Source organism: Mesitornis unicolor, unplaced genomic scaffold (assembly GCF_000695765.1).
Source record: "Mesitornis unicolor isolate BGI_N332 unplaced genomic scaffold, ASM69576v1 scaffold9743, whole genome shotgun sequence".
NCBI classification, from domain to species: Eukaryota; Metazoa; Chordata; class Aves; order Mesitornithiformes; family Mesitornithidae; genus Mesitornis; species Mesitornis unicolor.
In genome coordinates this window covers 1-12,461 of record NW_010173993.1, presented here as the reverse complement: position 1 = coordinate 12,461, position 12,461 = coordinate 1, and the positions used below count along the sequence as shown (strand labels likewise).

Sequence of the window (12,461 nt, the reverse complement as noted above, 5' to 3'; positions counted from 1 at the left end):
ATATTTCTTACTTTTTATGACAGTATTATTATTAAACTCCTTGAGTTTGCAGAACTAGGTAGAAAGCCTGAGATGGGAAAAAGGTCGTATTGCTGGCTCTGTGCCTGCACTCTGCAGACATGTAAACATTTTTGAATATTCTGTAGTGTTCAGTGAAATACTCTCTAAATGTTATTCTTGGATTCTGGGCTGAAGTTTTTTAACCATCCAGAGCTCTTGAGGGATCTCAAATAAACTCTAAATGCATAGTGTAACACTTGTCTTTGGTTAGCTTCAGAGAATTGGGTGTATTTACCATACTTAACATTTGCAGATTGAAAATCAACATGTCTGTACCGCAGTGTGTAGTCAGAGAATTTATGGTATCATATATTAATTGGAGTGGATTTGGGCACTTTAATGCTCTCCAGGGAAGGTGTGTGCACGTGCATGTAAATAGAGTTATCCTTTAGAGGGACGGTGGTGTTGGCAGTGAACTTCATAACCCCATGCAATTCAGTGTGCTTCGAGCAGGAGACCTGGCTGGCTGTTCCCACTTCTGCTGCTAATTTGCTCTGTGGTCTTTGTTAAGTTCACAACAAGTTTTGTATCCCACCTATAAAAGCTTCATTTATCTGTAATTCTGAAATCTCCAAGGAAGGAGAATAGCTATTTTTCTTGCTGATAAAACCGGTTACTGGGCTGGAGACTCACGACCTCTCAGTATCTTTGGATTGGAGCTGTTTGTAGCCTCAGCCCAAATGTTTGAATATAAGCACTGTTATTTAGGTGGGGCTTTTTTGAGCAAACAATATTGATAATGTGTATCATTCGGTACCTGGCATGGTGACAGGGCATCGTATTCTATTTAGAAAGGTATTTTATTTTAGAGTGGTCAGCAATGACATCCTCTTTATGGTCTCTTGGACTGCAAGACGTCAATACAGCTTGTGCTGCAGAAGTGCCTTGAAACCAAAACAAGTAACAGAAGGTTGCAGTGCTCTGGGAGTGTGTCTTCCCTTTGACAGGCCACCGCTTTGCTGCCACTGGAGGCATTTCTGTAACGTTTCCGTTGCCGTTTGTATTTTCAGAATTACTCTTCTTCCACAGCCGGCTGCTTGAGGGATGTCTGGGGGGGCTGATTGTCCTCAGTGGGCCTTGTTCACCGCTTGCAAATTTAGCTTTGTGGCTCTCTACCACCTGTGTGGAAAGGTTACACCTGTGTAAATGTGAAGAAACGTGCTGTGGACTAACACCAGGCAGCAGATCTTACTCCTTGCGCACTAAAAATAGCAGGAGGTGTGAGGAGATGCAGGATTTCACTTAGCAGGTGCTTTTCTGACTGCAGGATTTAAAGAATGTGACTGTTGAGCTCACCTGTCAGATTCACATTGAGGCTGGAATAAAATCCCTGGAGAAAGAGCTGGTCTCTAGTTTTATACTTTATCACTTATTGATCACACGTCAGAAGGATTTTTTCTAGAAATGGAATAGATAACAATGTCAAACGTGGAAGTAAAAAATCATTTTTGAGTTGCATTTCTGAAAAACTACAGTTACAGAAAAACAACAGACAACACGTTTCAAAATAAGGGTATAAACTGGAGTGTACAAAAGAAATGTACGTGCAGGTAGGTTCTTTTTCATTAAATGTCTTTTGTTTCAAGGTGGGTATGGGAGAAAGAAGAATCGGAGAGCCTGCCCTTGACAGTGGGAAGAATGTTACTTCGGCATCCAGTGATACTGTGCTCTTGAAGCTGTCAGCAAAATAGCAAAGGGAACTCAGTTGTGTTTGAGTTGATTTCTTTTGAAAACCCCCAGTTTTGATGTACGTTGCAGGCATGCTTCACTGTCTTCACTGAGTCTCTCCTTTTTGGACAGGATTTTGGGAAATGCCCTCGGTTGCGGCTGTTTACTCAGGAGTATATTCTGGCTTTGAATGAGCTGAATGCTGGAATGGAGGTGGTGAAGAAGTTTATTCATAGGTTAGTTACGTTTAATTTATGGCGTATTTCCAGTCCTGTGTACATACTTTGCTGTGTTACTTCTCCCAGCCCTGCTCATCTCTTTGCTGGCTGTTAAGAATAGCTGGTGCTTTTTGGTACTGGCAAACTGCAGGTAAATTAGAAGAGTCCATGAGGCAATGTTGTTGAAGTATCTTTTTTAAAAAAACCAAGCCAACCCAACTCTGATTTGCAAATCTGGCTGGGTTTTTCTGCCTAGTTTCACACTAGAAGCAGATGGACTTTGCTGTGTGTACATTCTTTTTATACATTTAGACTCGGAGCCTCTACAGAGAGATTCCCATTAACTTTAGACCACATAATGCTCAGTCATGTGTGAAATTTTGGGGGAACTGTAGAGATACCACATCAAATAAGCCAAGGATGCAGCTTAACCTTATTCATAAACAGGACCATTGGGTAGGGATTTACAGGATTAAAATAACTCTCTCTTATGGCTCTTCTGAAGGTTCCCCAAGGCTGTCTATCCAGTTCTGGCACCTCATTGTGTCTCACTGTTTTTGCCCCCAGAAATCTTCCTCACAGTCGTCTTGGTTTTTGTTTTTCAGCATGCATGGTCCAACTGGACAGTGCCCACATCCCAGGGTCCTGCCAAATCTTGTAGCTGTCTGCTTAGCAGCCATTTATTCGTGTTATGAGGAATTTATCAACAGGTCAGTATGAATTCCCAGCTGATCGCACGTAACTCACTACCAAACCCGTAGCATCTGTAAACAAGATAGGTGTGAGCATGGGTGTGGGTATGTGAGCACGTCTTCGTTCTCACTCTGCCCATGGCTAGTGTTACATGTGGGAGTGCTGGTCAGTCACATGCATGTTTTTGTAGATATGTGACTGTATTCGTTACACTTGGTGTGCTTGAAAACCTGAAAGATGCTGAACCTTCATTTACTTGTACTCACTGTGGCATATTTTCAGGCAGTGAGCATGGCAGTCTGTGACTGCACCTCTTTGACTCCCATGCTTGCAAATGGGGGCAGTGCTGGTGATGCAAGGAGGCTCGGCAGTTCCCAGGACAGCAGTGCTGCAAGCTGCAGTGACTCCCGGGATGAAGCTCATCAGCCAGCTGCATGCTGATCGTGGCCACTGTTGAGATGCTCCTCTGAGGCAGGCTGCAGTTGTAACCAGCCTTTTTAGGCCAGCTACATGAGAGTGCTCCACGAGCCTCTGGGAGTTAAGCACTACCCAGAGCAGTGTCCATTTTGCTCCCTTTCTGGCACATAAAGTGTGGGTTACACCTAAAGCAAAGAGAAGGGTGAGATGTTGAAGAAGGGGTTGTTTGTAAATCCCCATGTATCTACAGCTTTGAACCTGAGCTGTTTTCACAATGCTGTCTCTATTATTGTGGAAAATTCGATTCCTGACTTACCCCAAGCTCCAGTTTCCAGTGGGCACTGAGGGTTCCCCTCTGCTATGTTTCCGGTTTATTTATGACCGTCAGACTTTCCTGATGGTGGAGCACGGACAGGGGCTGCTTAGTGTCCAACAAAAATTCCAGGCGCGAGGGCTGCAGACAAATGTCTGGGCATGTACTGTAGCCAGATACGTACTTGGGCATGGATTCTGTTACAGCTTTGCACAACTTGAATGGGAAGGTTCACCTTTATACTATAAACTAGCATGTCAATTAGAGTAACGGAAGGGTCAAACTTTGTAGAACAGGGGCTGCAGAATAGTCCTGTTGGAGTATTTTATTGATTTTAATTGATTTCAGTAATGTGATTACACAGGAGAAAGCAATCTGGGAGGCTGGGGTGAAACGCAGTGGGAAATTGCAAAAGATCTTGGCTTCTCAGTGTTGCACTCGCTCTCTGCTGTTACGTCTGTCTCTTGAAATTGTTTTTTTTTTTTTTAAATTCAGTCGAGACAATTCGCCGAGCCTGAAGGAAATTCGGAATGGCTGCCAGCAGCAGTGTGACCGAAAGCCGAATCTCCCCCTCCGCCTTCTTCACACGAGTCCTGACCTGGTCTCTCAAGAGGCCACCTTGACTGAGTCGCGTCTCAAACCAGTTATTGTCACTTCGAATGAGATCCACGTGGAAGTGGAGCACAACAACACAGCTAATCAGAAGATGACAGCCAATGTTGGCAGTGACAGCGAGCCCAACCTGATTGACTGCTTGATGGTCAGTCCTACCTGCAGCACCATGAGCATCGAGCTGAGTGCCCAGGCAGACAGAATCCTTGGCTGTTATGTTGAAATACTCAAGATGCTGTGAGTAACTGTTTTAACTGGCTTTTTGAACAATGTCATCTTAACAATGAGGGGCTTTTCCCACAGGCCTGTCATCTTCAACATCTGTGGCCAGCAAGCACATGGTTATAAATCTGACCCCAGTGCTGGAGTCCAGCCTCTGAGAGAGACATCTGGCACTGCCAGTGTGCTCTAAAAATAGCATTGGGAAGATGAAAACTGAAAGCTTATTTGTACAGTGAGCCTCAGGCATATTACAGAAGACAGGATGTTGTTGCCAGTGGTTTCTGTTTTGTTCTTGACCGCCATTAAAAAAAACCCCAGCAAATCCATTTGTCTCCCCCAGGGCTCTGGGGATTGCCCGGGACAGAGCTAGAAAAGACAGGTCTGTGCTAGGCTCAGTGCCGCTGCAGCGATGGGCAGCGTGGCTCCCCTGGCTTCAGGAGAAGTTGGGTGAGGTCTGTGTCTTTCATTTAGGTGTTCTCCCTTCACCTGTTTGTAGAGGTTTTACGACTTGTTCGGGTTGACTTGTTATAGAGAGAAGCCTTTATTTGTTGACCAGTTGCTTTGGTGCAGCGGGCCTGTATTAATGAATGAATGCTCAAATAGCCTTTACAAAATGAGGGCTTCATGGTTTTCTGTGAGGCAAATCCTCTGAATACCTTCAGGAGTAATGTGAAATAAAGAGTTATTTGGGAAAAGCTTGTTTTTTCTTCTGGATAAATAAATGAAAAGGAGCAACACGTAAGGTGGACTGCAGAACAGAAGCTTATAATACAAGTGCAGTAAAACACCTCAAAACAACTTTGACTTTGACAGCCAGTTCTGCTGCTGAGTTGTGGTATGTCTGGGCAAAATGCTACGTCTCTGCATTAATTACTTTGAAACTGTGTCAGGCTTAATGGAGTAATAGTTCAGTTTTTTAGAATACAAGACATGGTTGGTGAAATTTGGACTCTGCTGTAAACCATGAGCATGACCAACCAGCTATCCAGGAGCTGACCTCTTGGTGGATAGTCACTAAAATAATGTGCTTATTAATAACAGTGGTAAGCCAAACATAAATGAGTTGCTTAGCATTGAATTTAATCGTTCTTTTAGGTGACTCAGTATCATCATCAAAACAATAGAGTCACCAACAAGGATATCTCTTTTGTATAATTAACTTAGGGCAGCAGGGAGTAATTTATTCAGGCAGATTTTAATTATTGAAAGTCTAGCAAATAACAATTCTTAACAGTATCTTCAGCAGAGGACGTTGTATTGTTCACCTCACTCCTACACGATACTTACTTTTTTTGGAAAAAAAGCACTGCTAATATTGTTAAAACTGTAACAGCAGTTATTTAAAAATCACTGTAATACCTCGCTTTTTACACAGAAAGCTAAATGTGCAGATTAGAAAGTTCGTCTGCGTGGCTGTTACCATTGCACTGAGAACGTCTTTAACCCCTTTTCTAACGTGTTTGAGTAACAAAACACAACTATTACATACTAAAGGAAAACAGAAAATCATGGTTTTAAGGATGCTGGCAGATGACCCAAAGTCTGGGCAGACTTTAAAGGAGAGATGGTGTCTAGTGGAGCGTGGTGTTTTTGTCCTGCATTCAGAAGTGGATCAAGCTCCTGGGTCAGTATTTTCTAATGCATTCTGGACCCTGATAGTGTTATGATGCCAGTCAGTGCCTCCTGAATGCTACAGGTGTCAAACTGGTGCGTAAAAAAATGCACTAAAATAACCAAAATCTTTCTGTTCATCGTGTTAAATTAGAGTCTCTGAGAGCTCCTTAACGTTGCCCAGGTCTTACTTGCATTCAGTAGAGAATTTCTTGTACAGCCAAACTTGTGCTTGAACAGCACATCAGTGGTTAGAGAACTTTGCAGTAAAAAGGGTTGTGTGTCCTCTTCCTTGGACCAGATAACTTCACAGTCTGTGTGTCACTTGAAGGACCCCACCAATTCCCCTGGCAACACCCAGCGTATGGGGAGGACGCTTAAACTGTGCCTGTAGTGAAATCCAGATCAACACTAAACTAAACTGACTGCAAGAACAGACACCTTGCAGGGAGGCTGCAGCTGTGACAATGTTGTATCATAAGCTGCTGCCCTTTGTGTTATTTTTTGTTTCCATGGCTGCCTGTAGTGGCAAGGGTCCTTCCACATGCCCAGACACTCGTACCTCTCTCTGGGGCTGTGTGACCAGGGTAGAGTCGGCCCCTTTGGGCAAACTCGCACTGCTGTGTCCTGGTGCTCCCATGCCAGCTGGGAGCTGTGGAGGCCTTCTCTGTTCTCAGCAGCCAGGGCAGGGCTTTTCTAGGACCTTTCAGTGGTGCTAATTTGTCGTCTTTTGGAAAAACAAACAAGCCCAGCTCAAGAGAAGGCTGAACATGAAAAGACACCTCACTGTTTTGCAGATAGCAGGTTTGTGCCTTATATGACAGGGGTCTGATGGGGCTTCCTCTCAGCCTTCCCTGGAGCGCTGAGCTAAACCCTTTGTGTCAAACAGTTCAGAGGAGTAGGAGCTAGAGCCAGGTAAAGAGGAGATAAGGTACATGTCTGGGGGGCTCAGTCATCTTATTATTATCTGGTTTTTGATCTTGTCAAGCTGCTCAGTCTGTAGAAACAAGCTGCTTCCAAGTAGTTGCTCCTTGTCTCTTTATTATCCTCTAAAAACAGAGGACTCAGGGCTCGCAGTCTCTTGGTGATAAGACTGACAACTTTCCAACGCAAGCACCCACTGCAGCTTCCCTTGCCTTCCCTGCATGCCCCAATAGGTCAGTGGCATGCTCTGAATATCCCAAGTGGATTCTCTTATGTCATGTTTATCAGGGTTGCCCTGGGCTGCTAATATGTTTTGGATTGTTTGTGCCGCACATGACATGTGGGCAGGTTTTCATTTGGTGAAAGGTGATCCCGGGGAAGGAAAATGTATTATGTTGGCAGACCAATAGCGACAGTGGCCCAAAGGCAAAGGCGCTGCAGTTGGGGATTATTTAATTATTATGGTTGGCCAATGTTCAGGCCAATCACCTAAAAAAGGTTTCTGGGCAAGTGAAGCTGTGTGTGGTAGCAGGTGCCTGCTCTGGCAGCCCTCACTTGCTCGGCACCCCAAGCCCCGGCCTAGCACACGTTTCCCAGGAACCCAGAGATCAGGCTGCAGGTTGGCTGCTGTGCTGCTTGCCTAGAATTGCAAATCCTGCAAAATCAGAGCCCATGAGTACACTGGGGAGTCGTTCTCCCTCTCTCTTTTATAAGGTCAGTCCTGGAATTTAGGCTGTGTGATGAGCGTGAGCGTGTTCAGCCCAGCGCCCTTTGAAGAGCTCCTTGGGGAGTTTGTCCCAGGCACTCCCCGAGATCTCCCTGGAGCTCCATGCTCCCACTTCCTCCTACCATGGCCTCTTTGGCTCATCGCGGTGGTGTTAACTGAAGCCAGAGCTCATCTCTCTCCCTTTCTTTCCCTGCTTCAAACACTTCTGTCTTGTGCAGAGCTTTGAATGGACAAAAAAAAAAAAGCAACTGTCTGACATGAAAGAAGCGTGCAGATGAGATGAGCACAGACAGAAGGAAAATGTTTTTGAAAAGGGAATAGGTGGGAGGAGGAGAAACGCCGTAGGCTTTTAATAAGTAGTTTAGTTTTATTCTTGTGCTATGTTTCATGTTTCCTAGCTCAGATTGAAGGGATTACATGTTGTGTAGATTTTATGCTCAGGTCCCACTCATGGACCAAACTCTGTGTATTTAAGAGGAGATGGTTTTCTTTCTTTCTTCTCCTCCTAGGAAAACAGCCTGCGGTTTATTTTCCTTGCCCTCTGACATACCTGCTCTGCAAAGGGATGCCAGGTGTAATTCCCAGCGTCAAGAAAAGTCAGAGAGCAGTACTGTCCAATTCTGTCTGCAGTGTTTCACTTGGTCTTAGTCTATTACACAGCAGGTTTTTTCTCTCTCTTGCAATTTCCTTTGAAGATCAGCCATAAAAAAATGATTGGTTCACATTATTACCAATCACAACTCCCCAGATTGCTCAAGGAGGAATTTTAGTGATGTAACACTTTACCTGAGATGTCACAGGCACCCATGTGTGGGTCTCAGCTTTTAAGCTGCCGTTAGGGAAGATTTGTAGGTGCTTTATCTCATCTGATGTGAAACGCCTTTAAGATCTTTGGATTTCCTAATTCACCCTTTTGACTTTCAGGTCTCTTGTGCTAAAAAATCTGCTCTTAAAGTTGTTAGCAGCTATCATTAAAGATGTGTTGTTCTTGGAGTAAATCAGCCATTGGTTTAGTAGGAACTTCCAAAGGGTATGTATATTAAAAAAACCCAACCAAACAAAAGACAACTGCTCATTAGACTTGTCAGATCTTGGAGGACCCAAGCGCTGGCACTGAGGTCCGTGCATGAGCTCTCCAGGACCCAGTGTTTGGGCTGCACCCAGAAGTGGCTGGCAGGAAGCAGGGCTGTGATGTGGAGGATGAGCTGAGACTTGGGCAAAGCAGTGGCCCCAAGAGGAAAGCGCGCTGCAGGACTGCTTGCTTCTGGAGATGTAAATGGCAACAGGAGGGACACATAACATCTTGAGTACAGAGATAGATGTTTGAGTGGAAATGTGGTGCCAGCTCAAAGTCAGACAACTTCTTGTGGTCTGGCCTATGTTCTCACACCTAACAAACGTACTGAAACCCAGGCAGTGTGGATCAGAGACCTCTGGCACTTCGCATGGCTGAGGGTCTAGATACATTGCATCCTCTGTCTCCTACAGAGACCTGGGAGGTAAGAACAGGCTTTCAGATGAGTCTGAACACAGATCGGAGTTCTGTGTCGCTGATCCGTTCAGTTTGTCTGTGGGTCAGAAATAACAAATAGTCTTGTGGAGAGCCTTCATTAATCAAAGCTCGTTAAAAGAACACAGAGAGGTCATCTTAGAGGTGCTGCGTCAGAGGTTTCCTTGACTTATTGCAGTTTATATGAGAAGCCCCATCCTTAGGTGTTTCAGGATATTCACTTTACAAAGTGGAAAAACAACCCCTTATAACGAAGTCCTGCTTCTTGTCTTGCTGTTCTGAGGCTGCAAAGTTGATCCACGTCCTTGTTTGTTTGGTGCCTAAGCAGATAAGGGCTTTTGTCTCTGGAAAGAGCCTTGTGAATGGGTGATCACAAAGTGCTCCATCTGTGGCAGACTCAGGTCCAGTTTAGGTCAGTGTAACACCCCTCATCGCAGAGCTGCTCCCAGTTTAGACCAGAGAACAGAATTCTGGAAGGAGGAGAAAATCAGGCTCAGTGGCTCCCAGTGCAACTGACAAGGGCATGAAGTTTGTGTTTTGGATTGCTGTAGCTTCACATGCGCTATGTTTCATCCCTCCAATGCTAGTGATAACAAGAGGCAAATAAACAAGTTGTATTTATTAGAGAACATAGCCAAGACTCTCAAATGTTGTTTGTTTGGTGTTTTGAAGAGAACCAGCACTGAGATTTTTGCCAGGTCAGTGTGTTTATGGTTGTTTAACACCTGCAGGTAGGGGAGGAGGTGGGTTGTTCTTATGGATTGGTTACTTGCATGAGATGATAAATATGTTTGTAACCTGAACTCATGCTACTCTTGGGCAAGTGATAACTGCCTCCCTCGTTGATTTTTACATCATGATTATCCCCTCAATTAAAATTTCTTGGCATGTTGCTTCTTAAGAACACTCTGCTCATGCATGTAAGTTTTCTTCGTGTCTATGAACATGTCTTTGTGGACTGTCATTTGTCTTACTATTTTATGGAAATCTCTGTTTCATGTGGCTCAGAAATGGATGAGACTTTTGGAAATGCATCAAACTTCATTTGCTCTGGGCTAGAACCTTCTCTTTGCAAAAAACGCATTATTCTGGAACGCTTTCTGTGCATATGTTGTCTGTTTCTAATACTACCAGTAGATACTGTCTTCTTTCCTAAAGAAACACCGTGCTTTTGTGCCAAGTTTGCAGTAAGCTGCAGCCAATAATCTGATTTTTACAACTGACATCTAAAGGGTAACAGCAGACTGTAGGCTCTTGTACGCTATCTTCTACAGACATCCCAAGGTGTTTCAGCCTGTGTGAGGTTTACTACGTTCACTTCTGTGCGTACTCATTGGCATCAGTTGGAGTGCAAGTGGCCTAACGGGCAGTCCAGGAGCTGGGCTTTGGCTGGTGGGTTCTGTGCCCTGCATTGGTGCTGGCTTTGCCAAACACCCTTATCTTCTGCGTTCTCCACTGCATGCATCTTACAACGACCGTGCCGTGTGCGCAGTTTGTTGTTACGGCTGTTAATTAGTGCTAATTACTAACTGTTTGAGGTCATTTGAAGGAGAGGGCTGGCAGCGTGCAAAGTGCTGTTCCTACCTGAGAAGCTGCGCCTGCTTCTCCACGTGTGTCCGGACAGTTGGCATTTTGCTGCCAGATTGGTTGCACCGATCAGCACGTGCTGTAAAGCAAAATGTTCTCTTCATCCTAGCGCACGTGAGCATCCCCTTACGGATGGCTCCTCCTAGAAGGACAGTTCTGTGTGTTGGCAGCAGAGATGAAAACAAAATGCATCGGCTGGGGCCTGTGGTGCTAACACAGCAGAGAGGAGACACGTCTCGCTGGGTCCACTGGGCTGAGCTCTCTGCTGTGGTTATCCTCATCTGTCCTCTTGCACTCTTAGTAATTGTGACAGTGCTTCCTTCTCTAGGCCCTTTCCTCTTAAGCTAAAGACTTTGTACTGTTTAAGTTGACCCATTCCTTTGTGCCAAGGTCAGAAATGGATTGGAGGGGTGTCTTCTTTTTTACAAGGGGGCTTATATCTTATAGCAAAAAAAGCCCCCACAAAACATTCCAATTAAATGCAGAGCAGAGCTGTAAATAGCAATGGCCTGGTAATTGCTGTATCAACTTAGATGAAAGTATTACTTAGTGATTAAATGTCAACAGGCTTCATAAAGAGCTAATGTCTTTAAGTTGACATAAAGAAGGCCTCTCTGGAGGTCGTTGTAAATACCAGATTTATTGTGCCTCAGTGGAGAATGTGCTGAAAATGGAAAGGGAAATGTCACTGTAGATCTTTAGAGTGTTTCAGTAGAACAGAAGGGTTGTTGGTGCCTGCAGTGAAAAGCTTTTAACTCCTTGCACTAACTGTTGACAAACGATGTATAATACTTGGTAACCTGGTGATAAAATGTTCATTTTTCAGGTCAGACTATGATGACTGGAGACCAGCCCTGGCCAGCTTGCTTCAGCCTATCCCATTTCCCAAGGAGTAAGTTTGCACTGTCTTTGTGTTTACCAGGCTATTCTTGTTGTTTTATGGTGAAATAGAATGTCAAGTGAAAACTGATGGTAATAGGAACTTTGTGCCTCTAATACTGATTCAGGAGCCAGAGTTCATTTTGGCAGATGCAGAGGGATGTGAAGACTTCCCTATCTTTGTCTTCCCTATTTCTCTAAGATGTTCCTGAAGAGAAAAATGGTTAACTAGAGGTAGGCAGACAGGAAAGGAAGGAAAGCTGTTGAGGAGGAGAGCGAAGTAAGAGATTCAGTGGAGGAGGATGCTTTACTGGCATCACAAAGACTTGTATCATTTCTATTTTGCTTTAAATGAAGAAGCTGCCCTACGGATCAGCCAAGCTCCCTCGGAAACCTATTACTGAACAGTAGTGTTTATAAAATGCAGACCTCCACGGACAAACATTACAACCTATAATTGTACAATTTGCTAGCTTATCACATCCCCTAATGACCTGATGTCTTGAATCGGAAAAGTCTAATCCTCCATGCCAGGTTACCCGGGCTACAGCAGGAGCTTGGAAATAGGCAACAGAGACATCATTTACTGAAGTCAAACATGAGTCCTAGGAGGAGGTGTAAACCATACCATGATGCCAGGCATTTCACAGAATAACTGGTAATTGCTTTACCGACGTATGATATTAATTAGTTGTGACCATATCTGAATTGTGCTCCAATTAAAGAATTCACCTGGCTCTTGGAGGTGGCCAAAATTCTGTTTGTAATTATACAGCTGTATTGGAAGTCTCTTACTTAACTTTCTTCTGACCCAAAGCTCCTGCTGATGTTAGTCAGAGCCTTGCCTAAGACAGGGCTCAGGAAAAGCTATGAGATTGGCTCCAGTTGATTATATTTTTGTCCTCATTCATTTTTCTCCCACTAGATCAATGGAGGAGGCTTTACCTGATCTTTTTGTGAAAGATTATTAGTTTTGTCTCGTGTACTGCACTTCACACAGAATCACAGAACGTTAGGGAT

The 12,461-nt window shown here is 44.3% G+C and overlaps 1 protein-coding gene across 1 annotated transcript in view; it reads left to right on the top strand.

Moving 5' to 3' along the window:
* The window catches only part of CMIP (c-Maf inducing protein), a 45,311-nt gene extending 33,853 nt beyond the window's left edge, over positions 1 to 11,458 (top strand). Inside the window, exons 7-10 of the mRNA XM_010180900.1 lie at positions 1,861 to 1,964; positions 2,552 to 2,656; positions 3,865 to 4,218; positions 11,389 to 11,458. Coding sequence (XP_010179202.1) covers positions 1,861 to 1,964; positions 2,552 to 2,656; positions 3,865 to 4,218; positions 11,389 to 11,458 — 633 coding nt within the window. The remainder of the gene's footprint in view (positions 1 to 1,860; positions 1,965 to 2,551; positions 2,657 to 3,864; positions 4,219 to 11,388) is intronic.
* The last annotated feature ends 1,003 nt before the right edge of the window (positions 11,459 to 12,461 follow it).